Source organism: Cetorhinus maximus, chromosome 4 (assembly GCF_964194155.1).
Source record: "Cetorhinus maximus chromosome 4, sCetMax3.hap1.1, whole genome shotgun sequence".
In the NCBI taxonomy this organism is placed as follows: domain Eukaryota; kingdom Metazoa; phylum Chordata; class Chondrichthyes; order Lamniformes; family Cetorhinidae; genus Cetorhinus; species Cetorhinus maximus.
This window is the reverse complement of record NC_135882.1, coordinates 126333777-126354809: the sequence shown is the minus strand read 5'-3', so window position 1 is coordinate 126354809 and position 21033 is coordinate 126333777. Positions and strand designations below refer to the sequence as shown.

The window sequence follows — 21033 nt, the reverse complement described above, 5'->3', positions numbered from 1 at the left end:
ATTCAGAGAATGGAAGCCCTTGCGGTTGACATAGTGGACCACTTGTGACAGGGGACTGAGCGCCACGTGCGTGCAGTCAATGGCATCCTGCACCTGTGGGAAACCTGAGATCTGGGCACATCCCAGTGCTCTTGCAACCCGTCCTTCTTGGTCCCTAGCGAAATGCACAAAGTTGTGTGCCTTCGTGAAGATGGCATCTGTGACCTCATGGATCTGTGGGTGGAGGCTTGTGATATCCCATACAGGTCACCTGTGAGCCCTGAAAGGAGCCACTGGCATAAAAATTAAGTGCTGCAGTAACTTTTACAGCCACGGGCAGCGGATGCCCACCATGTCCCTGTGGCGCCAAATGCTGTAGCAACTGGCAGGTGTTACCGACTAGTTCCCTAGGCATGTGCAGTCTTTGGCAACACTGGTTCTCAGTCATCCGCACGAATGAAAGACGATGTCTATAGACCCTGGGTCTAGCCAGGTGTCGAATAGCGATGCCTTGCTGTGGCTGCTCAGCAGCGTGTGTGGGAGCCCCAGCCCAACCCCTTCTTCCTTGAGTATGCTGCTCCTCCTCCTGCCCAGCCAGATGCCTCAGTCACCCTCTTCTCCTTCGTCTCTGCTCTCTGGACACCACATGACAAAAAACTAGGTCACCAGGCTCCATACTCCTGATGTACTCCCCTTGCAGGATGAAAGAGATGTGTGGATTAGCTTGGGTGTTCTAAGAACGTCTCTTGGTTAAGCCACTTGGGTGGCCTGAGTTTAGCGCATTGCATGGCTGCCCGAGACCCCACCAACCTCTGCCCTACTCCACCTGACCAGTTGGCGGCAGCTTCGCCCACTGGACTGCATGCTGTGCTCTCAGCTCAGGCGAAAGCATTCTCCTAACCCACACTGCAAGGCTGCGCTCTTAGCTTGAACCTTGGGGGAGACTGGTCCAAACCTGAATGATGACATTGCAAGGAGCTGTGAGCACCTCCACCAGTGACTGCTCCATGGCCAGCTTTAGCAAGGAGATTGTACAATGTGCCCAGTCATCCATCTGTTCTGCAGCCCACTAAAACACTCATTAGTTTGCAGTCAGTGCCTGAGGGGTGAAAAGTTCAGGAGCATTTGGTGGCAATTTGGTGCCTCTGCACTACTTAAGTGGGCATATAAGCTACAGGCCCGACTCCAAGCATGTCAATGTGGCTCAGCCTGAACTTTCTCAGCTGTGGAGAAATGGTCACTTTATACACTTTTCCCTAATGTGTGCTTATGCACTACCATCAACAGCAGTGCAGCCCTTGCCCCCACCCCCCCAACTCGCCTCAACCGCAGTGCAGCCCTTGCCCTGGCACCGCACTGTCAGTCAGCTGGGAAAAAGTGACTTACCCATGCCCTTGCCTGAATATGTGGCACCTCAACCTTGAAGTCCAACAGGCAACTCTGGTGAGCGCTGCGCAACGTTACTGTGCACTCACTTCCAAGTTCCCCTTGAAGTGCAGCCCGCCAAGTGCACACCTTATATATGCTGTTGTGAAACACATTGGCATGATTACACGCCGGCATGCTCGGATGATCCAGCGTAGGGGGATGATTCCGGTGAGCAGGGTTTATAATGACATGCAGATGTATTCCAACGAGGTTCCCAACATCCAACAGTGGGAAATGCAGCCCGCTATTGACGGGCAGAGTGGATGATTGCAAACTGGTTTCATGGCATTGTGAAACCGATTTTTGGCCTTCTCGCCATATTGGCCGCTCATGCCACTAAACCTGCCCGATGCCAGCGGGCATGGAAAATTCCACCTGACGTCTTTTACATCGATGTCTCCATCGCTGCCACCATGTTCTGAGATTGGATCCTTCTGTCTTGGAATCTAGGCATGGGAACTTGTCTCTTAGATAGACTGTAGACACACCCTAGTATCTATTTAACACCTGTTTATTAGTACTACATCTAAACAGGTTACAGAGTAGGCATGTTGCTCTTAGGCATGATTTCAACCTCTCTCTCTCTCTTCAGTCTAACACATGACTGATTAGTGTCAGTGGTACATCATCATTTACGTCATACATTAGCATATCCCATCTATTAACCATTTAAAGTACACCTAGCTCTTAAGACATGGCTGCAACGCCGAAAGAAGTTTAATGACATCAGAGTTCTTAAAATACAAATACTGTTCTCTTACTCTCTGCTCACACCCCACTACGACCAGCTTCATTTCTCTTAATACTAACTTCCTTTCAATCTACTACAATCACTGTACCACAGTTTACGCTTGCTCCTTTTTCCCATACACATGTCACATCTTATACATTGCATGTAAACTTTTCCATTATCGCGGGCACATTTAGAAGCTCCTCATTAGGATGTCACAAACACACTCTCTTCTTTCATGCAGAAGGTCATGAACAACTCCAGGAAATTGCCACTGGAAGAAGCTGAGCCCGCTGGCGCACCCTCTTCTTCAGTTGAAGAAAAGGTGTCGGCCATCACAGGCAGCTGGACAGTCATGACTGTGGCAAGTTGCAACACTGAGGAGGCATCTTGCAGAATTTCTTCACAGCTTTATCCTTTTTTCACATCTTACTTATATCTCAGCCTACACACTCTGTATAGCTAACTGCAGCTGGTTTCACTAGCCTGAAGCTAGTGAAAGCTAGCATCCTTCTTGTACTTCTTTCACACTAAAAGTTAACCCTTTGACTCTTTCATTTAAGGTGCCAAAAACGAGGAGATACCTCTGCTACTTCAGGGAGAAAAATACACCCTATCTGCATATGCACCAACACTTAATCTGACCCGGCCAAGCATTAGCTCAGAGGCTGGCATCATGTGAGGGCAATACAGGGAAGGGGCTTCACCAGATGAATCACCAGCCAAGTATGCAGTAGCTAGGGCAGGAATGTAGGAAGCCACAGGCATTGCCTCAGACTCCTCCTTCACCATCCTTGGGTATGTCCCATCCTTCCAGCAGGATAGCCTCACCAGAACTAGCACTACAATACCATTCTGTCAAGAGAGAGAATGGCCCTGGGAGTTTTCAACATTGATTCTGGACCCCATGAAATCAAACCTGGGAAAGGAAATCTCCTACAGATTACCACCACTGCCCTCCCTCAGCTGATGAATCGGTGCTCCTTCATGTTGAACACTACTTGGAAGCAGCACTGTGGGTAGCAAAGGCACAGAATGTACTCTGGGTTGGACTTCAATGTCCGTCACCAAGAGTGTCTTGGTAGCACCACTACTAACCAAGCCTTGAAGGACGTAGTTGCCAAACTTGGCCTGCAACAGGTGGTGAGGGAACCAACATGAGGGAACCTTTTCCTCATCTTCATTAATCTATTTGTTGTGGATGCTTCTTTCCATGACAGTATTGGTAGGATGAGACTGCAAAGTCCTTGTGGAGACAAAGACCTGTCTTCACACTGAGGACAACGGCACGTTGTAGAATCATATCTCTCAAGGCTGAAGTTTTCTTTTACAAAATGGAAGGATTTGGCATGATCTGGACACGTGGATGCTAACCTGGGATTTTTTTAAAAGGTCACAAATTCACCTTGGAACTGTAAACAAGAAGGCCTCTTCCAAGAAATCACCTGACCTATGTGGTACTTGAGAAGGGTTTGTTTGTGTTTGAACTGCAAAACACTTTACTTAATAAAAAGCTGGGAGACAAAAAAGGCAATCATATGGGAGAGAGGAAAACAACTTAAGTTGTGAACATGCTTGTTTTGAGGGCAGTCTTGTTGGAGAACAAGCTGAGAACGAAAGAATCCCTCTCTTTACCTTGCCTGAAATAGTGTGTGGCTATCAACCTTTAGCCAGAGAACCCCCATCTGAGTGTAACCAGTCTGCATTTGGACCTGCAAAGCTGAGACCGGTGGTGAGAATTTCCAGGCATCCACCCGGACCAGCTTTACACAAGGGAACTCCAGATCAACAGCTTTGAGACCCTGTGGACTTTATCCTTTATTTTATAATGCCCATCCTCCAAAGCCTATCTCTGTTCTTTTTCTGTGTGTGTGTCTGTGTGTGTGCTGGGGGAAGTCTTTAGGAAGAGATATATAATTATACTTCCCAATTACAATTATGTATTAACCAGTACTGGCAGCTTGTTAAAAGAAGTTTTGTTTTAAAATAAATGAATAATTCTGAGTTTTTGAAGAAGCCTGGTTACAGTCTCCTTTCTTTGGGGGACTAGAGGTATAGGTACACAATTGGCCACTTTGGTGGGAAAATTAAACATTTAAATTAATGGGATGGCCTGTGGAGTAGTGGGGCTTGATAATTCACGCACTCCTCTCATCTCAGTCGTAACAATGTACCGCAAGGCCACCAACATGCTAAATGGGATACATTCAGAACAGATCTAGCAGCTCAAAACTGGGCACCTATGAGATTCTGTGGGCTATCAGCAGCAACAGAATTGTACTTCATGGTGATTTGTAACTTCATGGTCCGGCATATCTTCATTCAGCCATTCTGATCAAGCGAAAGGACCAATCCTGGTTCAAATGAGTGTAGAGCAGCACCTTAAGCCAGAAGTGCAGAGTGGATGATCCATCTTGGCCTCCTTCAGAGCTTCCTTCTATCTGGGATGCTAGTCTTCAGCTAATACAAATCACTTCACGTGATATCAAGAAATGGCTGAGCACTGTGAATACAGCAAAAGCTATAGTCCAAAAACATCCTGGCTATAATGCTGAAAACTCATGTTCCAGAACTAGCTGTGCCCCTAGTCAAGCTGTTTCAGTACAACTACCACACTGGCAATTTCCTGGTCAATTGGAAAATTGCTCACATATGTTCTGTCCACAAAAAAGCGAGTTAAGTCCAAGCCAGCTAATTACTGCCCCATCAGTACTGCCCCATTCTTAATCATCATGAAAGTGATGGAAGGTACCATTGACAATTCTATCAAGTAAAATTTACTCATCAATAACCATATGCTCAGTCGGGGTTCCTCTAGGACCACTAGTGGGGCAACCCAATATCATAGAAGGGTCCTAACACCAACATAGGACCCTTATTTAAAAATTATGTTGAGTTTTCTGATTAATTTCTTCATGCACCCTGGACCTCTTTGGTGGAGACTGATCCAAATGGCAGGTGGTGCTTTTCCAACGTGGGATGACTGCCCACCAAATTGAATGCTTAAGCACCCATTTTATGCTTGTAAAGTTAGTGTGGCACCAATTAATTTCTAGGCTGGTCATTTTTCCCACGAGTAATGCTATTTGTCTCTAACTCTATCCAGATAAGCATATTGAGAATCTCCTAGGGTCCCTTCTTGCATCTTACATATAATTGAATTAATCAGTTTTAATTGAAGTTAAGCTATTGAACCTATAGTTCCCTGATTGTAACCTCCAGTACTACATAAAACTCCTTTTATGTCAAGGGAACAATCTCTGACTAACAAGCTGTAAAAGATTTGAGCAAGGGGTTGCAAAGCACATGTTCCACTCCTTTAAGCACCTTCCAGTGGATGTCTTCAGACCAATAGTTCCATCTGGTTTAAAAATTTGAATTTTAACAAAAATAGTAACATGAACAAAATAATTTATTAATATACCTGTTAAAATTTTAACAATAGCTGAATATTTGAAACTAAATAACAAAACAGGAAAAAATTAATAAATGCAGTATTTACCTGCAACTGACTTGACAATTTTGCCCTTGGGTCTTTCCCAGTCAATAAAAAAGATGTCCACAGTTAATTGGGTTTCCAATTTATGTAAAAGCTGAAGAAGCTAAGAGAATTGACATTTCCAGTCGTGAAAAGAAAAATAAATAAAAAGTTATATGTTAATAGAAATTGAACAGAGTAAACATGGTAGTGTGATGAACTAGTAAAACATAGAAAGAAGATAATCACAGTAAAATCAGTTGAGGGATGGGATCTAGAATTGTGAAGGTATTATGCCTAGCAATAAATATATTAGATTAACTGCAGTCTTTGTGTTGTTCATGGTATGTTATGGACCATTATTTACTATAGAATCATGGAATGCCTGCAGACAGAAGGACTTCACTTGGCCAATTGTGTACCGACTCTCTACAAGTGCAACTAATCTATTCCCACTTCCTCATCCTTTCCCCATAGCCCAGCAAATTTTTCCTCTTTGGGTGCTTATCTAATTCCGTTTTGTAAACCTTGATTGTATCTGACACCACCACAATCTCAGGTAGGGATCCCTAACCACTCACTGTATAAAAAAGGTTTTCCTCATGGTGTCATTGGTTCTTTTGCTAACCACATTAAATCAATGTTATCTGGTCTTCAATCCTTCTGCTATCAGGAACAGTTTCTCCCTATCTCATCTGTCTAGACCCTCATGAATTGAACACTTCGATCAGATCTCCTCTCAGCTTTCTAAAAGACAATAACTTCAGCTTCTCCAATCTGCAATCGCTCATCTCTGGGTTAATTCTTGTAAATCCTTCTAATGCATGCACGTCCTTCCTAAGGTGGTGCCCAAAATTGGACAGAATACTCCAGTAAAGACCAAACCAAAGTTTAAGAAATGTTTATCATGCATAAACCGAAATGAGGTTCTATCTGGGACAGTTACTGCTGTCATGTTGGTCACATGATACAGTGATAACGGTTTGGTCGACTAATCATAGCAATCAATCTCTATCAATTAGTCTATCATGGATCCAGATATAAAGTAAGTAAACCGCAGTGAAAGACAGCTTGGGAACTGTGGCCCAGAACTTCCGATCGCCCCGGGGTCGTACACCGGATGTAGCCCAGAAGATGCGCTCGGGGTCCTCCCCCGAAAGTCACCATGCAAGGACTGCATGGTAATTATCCAGGAAGTTTAAACTTCTGATGGGCAATTACCTTGCATTGGGAACCATCCAAAACTCTGATTTAAATTGGGGACATCGGATGGTTCCAATTCTCTTAGCAGAATAGTTACCCAGGAAAGGTTAGAAGATTAAAACCACTTATAGCTCTTGGGTAACTATACTACTGATTCCCGCCACACCCCCCCCCCCCCCCCCCCCACCCCACCACCACCACCACCGGCCCCTCAACTACTCCTCCTGACCACCCAACAACTCCCATACCCTCCTGCCAACCAACACCCGCCCCACTGTATATTGGCCACACCCTGATTACCCCCCAACTACTGTCCATCCCCGACCACCCTCCCAAACCCCAAATACCCTCTCCACCCCACCTATCCACCCAACCCTCTGATTCCTCCACCCCGACTTCCAAGTCTGGCATACCTCCTGACCACCCGACCTCCCCTCCCTCTGACCACCCAAACTTCTCTGAGCACCCAAACCCCTGCGACACCCCCTGACCACTCAACTACCCCCATCCTGACCCCCCCACCACTGACCACTTGAACGACCACCCCATCTAAACCCCTAACACCACCCCCAATTATCCGACTCTCCGACCTCACAGGCCCCTTCCCCCTGACTACCCGACCCTCACCTGATTCCCCCTCCTGATTCCCCTGAACCCCTGACCATTCAAACTCTTCTCTGACCAACTGGCCTCCCAACCCCCGACTCCCCTCCTCCTGACCACCTGACTCTCCCCTCCAGCTGACTACCCGAAACCCACCCAAACACTCCTGACTACCCAACCCCTCTGTCCCCCCTCTCCCAAACCCTCTCCTTCTGACCACCCAATTCCCCTGCCCTGACCACCGACCCTGCTCCCCTGACCACCCAATCCCTTCTTGACTGCCCAACCTTCCCTGACCACCCCCCTTCTCCCTCTCCCTCTGACCACCCAAAACCCCTCTTGACCCCCAAACACCCTCCCTCTGACCATTTGAATCCCCCGACCATCCGACTCCCTCGAACATCTGACACCCTCGACACCCCCCTTCCCCCTGACTACCCGAGCCTACTCCCAACCCCCGCCCGACTACCCAATCTCCACCCGACCCCCGCCGGCCATCCAACCGCCACCCCCACCCCCCCGTCTAGCCTTCCCCTAACTAGCTGACCCCCTCTGGTCCCCTGACCACCTGACAACCCCTCCCCTGACAACCCAACTGCCAGCTGACCTCGCTTTGATTACCTGGCCTCTCCGACCACTCGATCCCTCAACCACCCATTCCCCCACAACCACTAGAGCCCCTCAGCCCAACCACCCTAACCTCCACCCCCCCCCTCCCCCCCCTCCACCCACCCACTCCTCCACCTACCACTCTAACCTCTCACCTTACACACTTAACTTCTCCCTGGTTCCATAAAGTGGCTGGGACCTTTAAACTGGATTACGGCAGCTAATGCTGAAAAAGGGGCCATGGCTTCACTCCCCCACACTGCTGCCCTGCACTGGAAGGACTCAGAAGCTACTGCACTGCACATATCTGAGGAAGCCCTGGTCGGAATTCTGGGTGAGAAATGTTCAGCTCCAAATTAAAGTAAGTAAAAAGGAGCAGAGTGGCAATCTGACTGTGATTGCCATGCAATGGAAATTCTCGCCCTATATGTACAAAGTCACCTGCTTCTCTACACCTATCCTATTATGTTTCAAATTACTTATATACCATACTGCAAAATACAATATATTTAACAGTTATTTGTATCTGAAAATTAATATTAGCTTCTTTCACATTCTCCCTAGAGATTCTTTTTCACTGTCTCACTGAAATAATGAGTTGAATTTTACCAATTCTGTTGGAGTCCCAACAGCTTCAAAAATAAGTACCTCCAGGCTGCTGCTGCACAGCCAATAACTAAATATAGGAGTGGGGGGTAGACCTGCTATCAGCAAAATGCCAATAGCTTGTTAAAATGGCCCTGAAGAGGGCCTTTACATATCTAAATTGGTGCCTGCCTCCTTGTGGTGGGAAGCCTGTTGAACTGTTTCCCACTGTCGGGAAAATACCCTGATGGCATGACAAGGTTTGGGGAGCCAATTTGCCACAGCTCCACTCCGCCCGGCCCGATTTTACTGGTGCCCATCCCATTTCAGTTCAGGGAAAGTGAGTCGGGCCATTTCCTGAGGTTGTGCTCCCAACTTCTAAGAATCAGCCCACTCACCCAGTATTTTTGGACTCTGCATGTCAGGCGTGGGCTGGAGTCAGGGCCACTGCTCCTGGGGCATTCAGGAGGTGGCAATGGAAGTGGCCAGATGGTGATGCCGGCAAGTTAGAAGGCTTGCCTCTGTTTACTGGGTTATTGACCCAGTTCAATTCTTAGTTGTTAGGCCTTTAGCCCTCAATGTCACCTCCTCAACCTCCCACCCATCTTCTATGCCCCCTCTTATCTCCCATTCCCCCTCATATCTCCCATGGGCCCCTCAAAGTCATCCCACATCTACACATCCATGTCCAACATGCATCTTCCATGTTCACTCACCCAGTATATACAACAGAAGTCATGACCATATGATAACAAAGGCAAGTCTTTAAATTGCTCATGAAATTTAAAAAAAACATAATTTGGCCATTTGGCAACTGTATCAACAAAAGGCTGAACAGATGGCACGACATCTGTATTGCCAGGTGGCCTCACTATGAATGCTTGGCTCAGCTCCAAGAATGACTAATGAACTTAGTTCAGTTGAGGGTTGTTTGCACAGTTGCAAAGAGAACTGCTAGCTTTGTTTGATTTACAGTTTTATTAGCTGGTAATAACTTTATGTTTCTTTGAAGTGGTTTTTCAGTGCCTGTGTGTTTACTTGGACAAGATTAAAGGTTTGTTCAATGTGGCTTTCATTGGCTGTGCTTGATTGATGGTTTTATGAGAATGTAAGGGGGCATTTTTTTTTAAAAAGGGAGTGTTGAATGCCTGATTTTTAAAAAATTTCATGAGCCTTTCAAAGATTTGCCAATGTTATTATAGGGGTCATTGGTTCTGTACCTAGTGGATACTGGAACAGTGCTTCAAAGCCACAGATGTCATGACATTAAATCAGTGTGAAAATCAAATCACAAGATCGCCTACAAACATTCATATCTGATTCTTCATACTGTCAAATGTGAAAGAGGTCTTTATCCACAGGAGAAAGTACTGTAATTCATCTGAACACTTAGACAGTGCTGGTCAATTTAATGGTCTCTTGCCTTTTAAGGACAGAGCCCTTTGATCAATCATTGCATTGAAAGTATACTTAAATGGTCATAAGCAATTTCACAACAAGCTTCCTCCAAGGTTTACGAACTGACGTATCAGGCATGGAACCCACTGGTTGCAGGAACCCACCCTCCTTCAAGAAAAAAAGCAATGACAGGGAAGCCTGAATTTGCAGCAGTCACTTAAATAGTGAACCTGACGTCACTTTAAGTGAGCATTAAGTCAGTGGCCTGCCATGTTTCCCAACCTGGCAAAAATGGTGAGCAGCAAGAACTGGAGGGGAATCTAAAAATGTGGACCCATATATGTCCTGTTTCATTTTTCCAATTTGGTTTGCTTAGTGAATGGAGATGAAAATCCAGCCCATGCTAAACACACTTAAGGTTAAATAGAAGGAAAAAAGTTTGTAGAAAAGCACAGAAGAGCAGGGAAACTCTGTGCATATGAAAATGACCAATCATTATTCATTGTTGAGTGCCTATGATGATAAAGACAGCAGAGGATAACAATTAGCAATGCCATGATACTGTGGCATAAGTAATGTTGCATGTCATTACCTATGGGGACCATGAAAAAAGACAATGGAGTGGTAGTGGTGGGAAATTCAATTATTAGAACAGACAGCCATTTATTTTTTAGCTGTGACTGAGTCCCAACTGCTGTGCTGCCTCCCTGGTCATAGTGTGAAGGACATTAAATTAAACATGAACATAAATTGACATGAAATTAACTATCAGAGTTTGAATGCCAGCAGAATTTTATTGAAATTGTGAGGGACACATTTCTAAAGGTAAAGAAGCATCTAAGGAGTAATACCCATTGGTTTTAGTTCCAATGAATGAGGAGGGAACAGTAGCAAAGTAGAAGTAAGGGAGGATATAGTGACCGTGATGTCTGACATTCAGTATAGATATAAGCGGACCTGGGAGGAGTGTTCCACATTGATGCAAGCATTTTTTAAAGGAAATTATATTTTTGGTGGCAGCCTTTAAGGACCACTAGTTACTTGAATATTGCTAAAAAGATAGACATGTTGCAGAAACGTTTCATCTTGCACACATCAGGACAAATGCAATAATGCCAAATTTCAAATAATCACAACAATTTATATTACAGGAGAAAAGGGTGCTGATTAGCACGTCGACTCTGATTGGCCATGGAGGAAGCAACAGATGAGGGAAGCAACCTGTTAATAGAAAATTCTACTCGTGTAGTCACTGCAATAGGTCCCTGCGTATGAATGTATGTTGCTCTAGCAAGTGTGAATAAGCTACATTATGAGCTTGACTGATTATCTTAAATTGGTTGTTACTGTAGCTATTAGCACACTCAGGATTGTTCAGCACGTACTGCCCAATAGTGGAACCACGTTTAACAGTAGAAAGTTTGTTTTCGGTTTTGCAAGCATGGGCTGGTTGAGTGTGGCCTGTACTCTGCCTATTACAAACAACTGAAGGAACATGCTGTTTGTTTCAATCAGCCAGTCGCTGGGATGTACAACCTACGTACCTGGCATTACAGTGGCACTGAAATTTATATATAATGTTGTTCAATTGTGTGGTACGCAGAATGTCTTTTTGGACTGATGGCAGCATCCTGTTAGTAGGAAATACCTCTCGTGTAGTCATTGCATAGTAGCAGCGTGAAACGGCTTGCTTAACCTGTTATTCAAATTTGTGAGATATTTGACCTTTCCAGAGTAATTTGAGGTAGACCGGGTACTTTTCAGGTCCGAAAGTGGCCGGTCTTTGGCCCATTTGCAAGCTTGCATGATACACAGTGAACAATGATTTGATCAGGATAGCCATTGTCCTGCAGGATTGCTTTGATGTGCTCTATTTTCTGTGTCAAGCTTGCAAGGTCAGCAAATGTCTAGGGCCTATTTACAATATTGTTGATAAGGCCAATCTTATACCGGGTGGAGCTATATGAATCCCAATGTCTAGTTGACCCATGAAAGTAGGCTTGTGATACAAAAGTGGAGAAACCATTAGAGGATTTCTCTACTAGCATGTCGAGGAAAGGGAACGCATTAGACTGCTCCATCTCAAAAGTGAAATTTTGAAATTTGAGCTTGGGATGGAGTGTGTTAAGATGTGAACGGACACCCTTAAAGGCAATATAGATGACCTGCCATTTTCTGAATCTGTTTTAATTGAACTTATGAACTTAGCAACCTGCGCAGACAAATTCAGTTTCAATTACACCATGTGTGCCCAAATAGATGGTTTAGCCATGGAATCCCCTCTAGGTCCAGCACCCACTAACATTTTCATCGGTTTCCAAAAGAAACATGTTTTTTTCTGACATGTAGATGATATGTTCATGGTCTTTGAATCCGCAGCTACATGTAAGGGCATCACATTCAAAATCTGCATTTTCATTTACAAATTATTTTGTGGTCTCATGCCAGTCTACCTCAACAACCTCCTCCAGCTCCCCATCTGAATCTATGCTTTTTGGTCTATCAGTAGCAGTTGGGAAAAGGGAATCTGTTAAAAACACTTTGATCAGAGCATGCATAGCTGTGCCAACCCAAAGATTACCAATATTCAATATGCACATACCTTCAGAACAAATGCACTGACCACACACAAAGTAAAAAACACCTCTTGGCTGGGTGTGGGCAGAAGAGCAGAAACAATTCGCTGACCCTGAAGAAATAAATAATATCCAAGCAAATGTCTAAAGTAAACCACCTCTACAGTAATTAATACTATTTTGAAGGAATGTATAAGGAACTTGACAAAAGATATAGAATATAAGCAATGAACAGATGATGTACTGAACTTGTATCTAGAATCTGGTCAGAAATGACATTTATAGAGAAATAAATGTATTTTGAGTAGATATTTAACATCTATTAAGTTGAATTAATACACTTTCGAGATTCTAACAATCTAAAATAAATATGATTTATGTAGAGAATACATTATATTATTATATTATAGTTATAACACATTGTATTATTACTTAAATATTTAGAGATACCTTGAAGAATGTAAGCCAGTAAAAACCTGTTCCAAATGTCACAACAAAGAAGGCATTTGCCAAGTCTCCAGCATAAAACAGCAAGAACTTCATGATTGTCTAGATTTAAAAAAATACCATTTCAAAATTTTGTCTCATTTAAGGCTGCAACTAATTAATAATCACTACTTGTATAACAGTTACGCTGCTTTGCTTTTACACTATTTAGATATTTAAGCTTCTCCTTAAGTTTCTATCTTATCTGTATCGTGGTAGAAATGCATTCAAATCCAGTCATCTTTAGTGATGAAAACAAATGCCCAAACCCTGTGAAGCAAATGCAAAAATGTAGCATCAGTTCCCAACTCAATCTTCTCAATGTTAATGATGAGTTTATCCATGCGAGTTGCTGTGTCATGTGAACCAAAAAGTCGCAATATAGTCAGCCAAAAAGGCACTACATGTGGTCTTAATGCCCTTGGATTATGAAGACAAAAATCAGCCAGTGTTCCTGATCCCCATCCAAGACTTGCAGGAAATGTCAAAAGTGGATTATCCAGCAAAAACAGAATTGTGCTTGTTTGTGATGTACTTCTACAGTCAATAACCTACCAATATTCACACTTAATGTTATTCATGATAATGGACATTTGAGACTTGCCAGAGGTGTGTGTAAATGTACTGTAACAAGGAATTAACTCCTTTGGAGCAGGATGTAGTTAGTAGAGAGAAAAACAACCAAAAAAACCTGCCTATTTGTCTTGTTCATTTTACTAGCAGGCCAGATGGATAATGAGGCATTGTCAGGAATTAAGAGGATGAATTTATCCTTATCTGACCTGTCGAGAGTTGAGCTTGGGGTTGGGTGGGGTGGTGGAGGACTCCATTAGGGATTGTGAACCCAGAAGTCGGGATTTCCCACATGCTGCGGAGTTTTAACTGATTTGACGTGATTATCAGTTGGCCTTGGAGCTGGTGGTGAAGGCCACAGGATCAAGTAAGTCTCTGCCGGTGTGGGTGGAGGGAAAGTGTTTGATTAGTTGGGGTGTTGATGGGATGGGCTGCAGATCCTGAGATACTGGAGGTAGGTTGGCGCCCTCATTGTGGGGAGGTGAGGATGGACCTGAGGCCAGGGGCTAAGGGAGAAGTTGAGACCTTGGGTTGGGGGTGGGGGTAGAAATTGAAGGCCTGGGGGAAGGTTTGGGACCTGGGAGCAGGGAGTCAGAAGTTTGTAGTAGGCCAGGAGCCTGCGCTCAGAGGGGGAAGGAGTCAAGAATTAGAGGGCTGGTGAGAGGAAGTGGGGAACTTGGTGGTGGATGGAGGGGTCCTCGTTTGATGAATGAGGCATGCTTTGGGGCAGGTGGAATTTGTAGGCTAGCTGGGAAGGAGGGGAATCGCAGCTCTATGGGGTGGATTGGAGGCTGGAGGAGGGGGTAGGATCAAAAGCTTTGTGAGAAAGTTCAAGGTGGGGTAGAGGGGTGGGATGTGCATAATTCCAAGGGTTCCATAGGTAGGTGCAATGAAACCATGAGATGGGTATTAGGCACTGACCCCCTGGATCCATCAGTTTCTCAATGGGTTCCCTGACGTTTGGGGATCCTGGCTAATTCTCAGGAAACCAGAGTTAAAGTTGGAAAGCTGAATGACAATGAGGCTTGCAGGCTCATTATCATATTTTAAGCACTAATCTGTCTTCTTGGAGCAGCTTGACTATCTGCCCACCTTTGAACCTCCGTTAAAACCAAAAGTGGGTGGATTGGAGATAGGTTTGGACCAGGAATTTGATTTTTAAGACTTTAAATCACCCCCATCCAACCTGAACCCCCTATATTTCTTAGGTCAGAGTTCCCCCAGAAGATAGGTTTCACTGTGGACTAGGTGAAGCATGCATTGGGTATAATAACCATAGAATTTAGGGGAAGGTATTGGCTAATTAGGGACTTGCACACCACTAAGAGGAAATATTGGAGGATCAGCCAAGCCACATTATTGATTTGCAAGCATATACCCTCTCAGTTGGGGAATGATACATAGCACCGACGAAAAACTAGATGAAGAGAGAAAATATGGCCTGAATTTTCGCAATGACAAAGCACTCCACAAATGAGGCTGAAAAATGCAAGTCCCACCCCCGAACATGGCCCCCACCATTTTCGATGGGTTGGAGCGATGGGGCTGGTTCAAGGTTCATGCATGTGATTTCACGGAGGCAGCTGGCCATGTAAATCAGCAACTGCCAACACTCATATCTGATTTTGGTGAAATAGGAGCATGAAACATGATGTGTGCAGATTATACCTGGTAGGAGCAGATCAGAACTTTGCAGATTTGTTTGGATTGCTGAATTATCCTTTTGGAGGTGCAGTGACCCCTCTGCAATTGCTCAAAAGTTGTATTAACTGCCATAGAAGTGGCAAATATTCATTCTCAAGTGTGATGACTAGACGGAGCGGACAGGTTTCCACAAAAAATAAATAAACTTTATTACAGAGAACTTTTCAGGTGCTACACACTTGATCAGGACTCTTGTCAGGAAGCCTCGTCCCCAGATTACTCACGTTTAGGACTCATTGGTCAGAGCCTCCAAGAACATCAGGTGACCCCAGCAGGAGAGGCTATACCTTCAGTTACTACATTTCCTCCCCCTTTAGTTTTTCAGTTTCAATTTACAGAGAATATCTGAATATCCAACAACATATACATATATACAATGTCAGCTGATTAAAGATTAAGTCTCTGAGGTCCTCTCCTTATTTGGTTAGAACAGCGTAGCTCTACCACTTGAGGTTTCTCCACAGGATTGACGTGATCAGGAACTGCAACACAGGATACATCATTAGAAAGTGGCAGTTTTGGGTTTGGCAACTCTACAGAGACATCGGGCATGTCTATTCTAGATTGATCTGTCACCTCAGGGATTGATGGCTTGATGTTAATCACAGGCAGAATAGTTAGTTGTTGGAATATCTCTATATCACGAATATGGTCCACATGTTTTTGAACGATTCTGTATTCCACTTCCACCTGGAAGGATAAGGAACCAGTCTCTGAGACAATGGTTCCAGGAACTTGACAAGGTCCATTTCCAAAATTTCACATGAATAGTGTGTCACCTACACTGAATGTGCGAGCTTTGTTGTGAATATCGTAATTCAATTTTTGATTACTCTGATTCCTCTCTACCTTCCCCTCTATGTTTGGAAACACCAGACTTAACCTTGTACGTAGGTGGCGTTTCATCAATCAAGAAGGTGTTGAACCCGTTGTTGAATGTGGCATTGTACGATAACTTAGAAGAAAGTGGGAAAGTCGAGATTCTAGAGCACCTTCTGATAGTCTCTTCATTCCAGATTTGAAAGTTTGTACAGCTCTCTCAGCTAAACCATTCGATGAGCGATGGTAAGGGGCTGTTTTAATATGTCTTATTCCATTCAGATTCATGAATCTCTGAAACTCTGTACTGGTAAAGACTGTATCATTATCAGAAACGACAATTTCTGATAGGCCATGTATACTAAAATGCAGCTTCTCGATAGCTCTGCTCGACGTTGGTGATTTGACTTCGAATACATCCATCCATTTAGAATGTGCATCTACAGTCAACAAAAACATGGTAGCTAAGAATGGTCCTACATAATCAACATGTAGTCTAACCCAGGGTCAACCAGGCCACCCCCATGGATGCAGTGGAGCTGAAACAGACAACTTCTGTTGTTGCTGACAGTGGAGACAGTGCTTGACCATGCTTTCACTGTCACTGTCAATGCCTGGCCACCAGACATAGCTTCACACAAACATTTTCATCTTTGATATGCCTGGATGTGCACTGTGAAGCTCTGTCAAGAGTGGTTATCTTCCTCGTGAAGGAACGATAACTCTTGATCTCCACAACAACATTCCATCTTGACAACTTAACTCTGTTTTTCTGGAATGGAATGGTTTCATCTCTTAAGATACAGGCGAATTTGGCCGTCCGTGCAAAACAAAGTCTCTGACTTTCGACAAAACTGGATCTCTGTTTGTCCAGTTTCTAATTTGCTTCACACACACAGGTGAAGAATCCAAGAAATTCAGTACTGGCACAACGTCTTGTGGCACTGGAGCATGTACAATGCTATCTGGTAACAGGAGATGACTGAGTGCATCCACATTTGCAATATTTAAGCCAGGACGGTACATAAAGGTATACCCAGACGCAGATAACGTCAAAGCCCAATGTTGTATTCTTGCTGATGCTAATGGCAAAATAGCCTTATCCTCACTGAGTAAACCCATTAATGGTTTATGGTCTGACACCATGCAAGTACTGGTGGAATTTTTCCACTCTGAATACCACTGATAAACCTTCCTTTTCTAGCTGGGAATGACCCTTCTCAACTGTGGAGAGGGATCTCGATATATAGCCAACAGGCCTTTCTGATCCATTTTCCATTCTACGTGATAACACAGCTCCTACACCATAAGGAGAGGCATCATAATACCAATTCTTTCAATGGGTTGTAGTGTACCAATAAACATGACGAATGCAACAGTTTCTTTACTCTCACAAGGGCTTCTTCCTGTTGTGAATTCCACAGCCAATGGCGATTCTTTTTTAACAACAAGTGCAATGATGCCAACACAGTTGATAAGTTAGGCAAGAACTGGCTATAGTAGTTGATCATACCTAGGAAAGACTTGAGTTCAGTCATATTAGACGGTGAGGGTGCATCTTTTATTTCCCAAACTTTCTCTTCTACTGGATGCAAACCTATGGCGTTCACCCTGTGACCCGGGTGAGTAACTTCTGGTACTTGAAATGTACATTATTCCTTCTTTAATCTTATGCCGGCTTCCATGAGCCTTCCTAGCATTTCCTCCAGGTTGGCCAAGTGTTTGGTTTTGGTTGGCCCTGTGATCAGAACATCCTCTAGGTATACTACCACTCGGTGAAATCCTTGCAAAAGGCTCTCTATTGTCCTTTGGATGATTGCGTGTGCAGATGATACTCCAAATGATAGGTGATTATACTGATAAAGACCCTTGTGTGTATTAATAGTCATGTATTCTCTCGACGTGCTATCCAGTTCTAATTGTCTTTCTAGAAACATGGACACGTAATCCAACATAGAGGATTTGACTTTCGGCTTCAGGAACTTTTCTTTGATCAAGTTTTATAGGCCTCTTACTTCATGACCATAGATCAATTCAAATGGACTAAATCCAATAGATTCTTTGGGAGAATCTCTGGTAGCAAATAGTAAGAAATCTAATCCTTTGTCCCAATCCTTTGAGTATTCAAGGCTATCGGTCCTAATCATGGTTTTGAGAGTTTGATGGTATCTCTCTAAAGCTTCCTGTGTCTGTGGTGATATGCCGTAGACTTTAGTTGTTTGATACCCAAACTGCTGATTATATCCTGGAAAACTTTAGACATGAAGTTAGAACATTAACCAGATTGTATTTCAATCGGTGGGCCATAACGGGTGAAAAACTGAGTTAACTTTTCCACTACCACCTTCGCTGTAATTGTCCTTAAAGAAATAGCTTCTGAAAATCAAGTGGTCATATCCATGATTGTCACGATATATTAATGTCCGGCTTTTGTTTTGGGCAATGGTCCTACACAATCTACTAATACCCAACTAAATGGTTCTTCAAAAACTGGTATGGGTATTAAAGGTGCTGGTTTGATTACATGTTGAGGTTTACCTACTACCTGACATGTATGACACATTCTACAAAATTGCATTACGTCTTTATGAAGTCTTGGCCAGGTAAAATGCCTGTTTACCAATGCTTGGGTTTTCCGTATTCCTACGTGTTCTGCCATGGGAATCTCCTTACGATATTTAGGGGGTACCACTATCTGATGAAAAACCATCCATTCATCATCCGCAGGTCTGTGAGGGTGTCTCCACCTCCTCATCAGAACTCAGTTTTCAAAGGTAATAGCACTCCAGAACTCCTTCAGCCTCAACTTCAGTGTGGGCTGACTGTGCTAACTTGTTTAACTCTGGATCTGCTTTCTGAGCCTCAATTAATGAAGACATGGCAAACACTTCCTTTGAATTATCCTCATCCTTAAATAAAGTTTCGGCTACTCCAACATCTGCTCATTGTATTACTGTGACCTCTAGTGATGGAGTTTGCTTAGCCATTGCTCTGGTCACCACACATGATGGAAAAATAACAGGCACTTGTTCTTGTAACTGTTCTATCTCTTTAGCCTCTTTCGGACTTCCCGTAATTATGGGCAAAGCTAAAACCTTCACTCCTGCCAAAACATACCCAAGGAATAGATCAACTCCATCAATGGGTAATTTCTTAACCACCCCTACAACAAATCCAGACAACAAATTACACTCCAATTGTACTTTGTACAATGAAACTGGGATCTACTCTCCACTTATCCCGTTTAGCAATACTTTAGCTTTCACTGGACTCCCTGGAAGGAAAACTAGGTCCTTCTCCAGCAAAATAGTCTGAGTAGCTCCTGTGTCCCTTAATATAATTATGGGTTTAGCTACATCATTTGATGAAAAGGGGGTTATCTTCCCTTTAGACAAAAACCCTTTATATCTCTCATCTACCTTATTTACTTCACCTACATTCCCAGTTGCTTATCTGTAGTTAAAGCTACTATTAGATCTGTGGTATTTTCTTTTTAAGTTTCGTTTTCAGACTCACTCTTACGAACCCCAATAAGTCCCATTGGCTTCCCTCGCAACTTCCAGCTTTCTGAACGAATGTGTCCCACTTTATTACAATGGAAACACTTAGGGCTTTGAGTTTCACCTCCAACCTTCCTTCATGATCTGGGGAGGTGATCTGAAGGTATTCCCAGCTATCCATTTTTTACCCTGGCTACTTGCCTTCCTTTCACGCTCCCACTTTCTATCCTTTTCAAATTTATGGGGGTGTTGGAAGAAAGGTTCAGTTTTATGGATCAGCTCATAATCGTTAGCCATTACTGCTGTCTGTCTGGCAGTTGCAACACTTTGGTCTTCCACATGGGTTCTTATTACAGAAGGTAGGGAGTTTTTAAACTCTTTCAAGAGAATGATCTCTCTGAGAACTTCATAGGTAGTTTCAACTCCCAATGTTCATATCCAACTGTCAAAACTACTTTGTTTAAGTCTTTCAAATGCAATGTAAGTTTGCCCAGGTTGTTTCCTTAAATTTCAAAACTATTGTCTGTATGCTTCAGGGACCAATTCATATGCACTCAAAACAGCCTTTTTCACCACATCATAATCCCTAGAAACCTCCTTTGACAGTGAGGCATAAATTTCCTGTGCTCTACCTGTCAATTTGCTTTGCATGGGCAATGTCCAGTTTTCCTTTGGCCAATTCATCTGTTTAGCTATCTTCTCAAATGAAATAAAGAATGCTTCAACTCTCTTTCTTCAAATTTTGGAAGAGCTTGTACAAATTTAAACATCATCCTACTGGATTCTGATCTAGACATAAGTTCTGCCTCACCTCCTGGTGTCCCTTTTTTAACTGCCAGCATTCTAAGCTGGAATCCTCTGTTGCTCTCTTCTTCTCTTTCCTCCTCTTCTAACTTTGTCATTTCTAATTCCCTTTCTTGTTTTCTTTCTCTCTCCTGCCTTTCTGCCTGTTCCCTTTGAAATGCTCTCACTCTTTCCTTATCTTTTTCTTTCTCTGCCCTTTCTTTTTCTGCTGCCTCTAGTTTAAGTTTTTTCATTTCCTTTGCTTGTTCAATTTTAAGCTTCTTAATTTCTAACTGAAATCTCACTACCTCTAGCTATGACTCACTAGTGTCGGGTATCACTTCCAACTTTAAATGCTATGCTGTACCTTTGATTATCTCTGCCTCCCTAGCTTTGGCAGGCAATCCTACTCTTAATTTACTTGCCAATTCGATTAACCTCGCTTTTGGGATCTCTTGTAAAATCGTCAGGGACATCTCTTCCACTTGCAGGAAGGTTTTAGCAGTTTCCAGTGCCATCTTATTTTGATAGTACAAACCTGGTGTTTCCTTTTAGGCTTTATTACTTGCTAAATATACA

General features: G+C 43.5%; 1 protein-coding gene across 1 annotated transcript in view; it reads right to left on the bottom strand.

Moving 5' to 3' along the window:
• The window catches only part of tmem67 (transmembrane protein 67), a 292510-nt gene that overhangs the window by 66489 nt on the left and 204988 nt on the right, over positions 1–21033 (bottom strand). Inside the window, exons 16-18 of the mRNA XM_078541238.1 lie at positions 13040–13138; positions 12616–12702; positions 5640–5739 (exon numbers count right to left, since the gene is read on the bottom strand). Coding sequence (XP_078397364.1) covers positions 5640–5739; positions 12616–12702; positions 13040–13138 — 286 coding nt within the window. The remainder of the gene's footprint in view (positions 1–5639; positions 5740–12615; positions 12703–13039; positions 13139–21033) is intronic.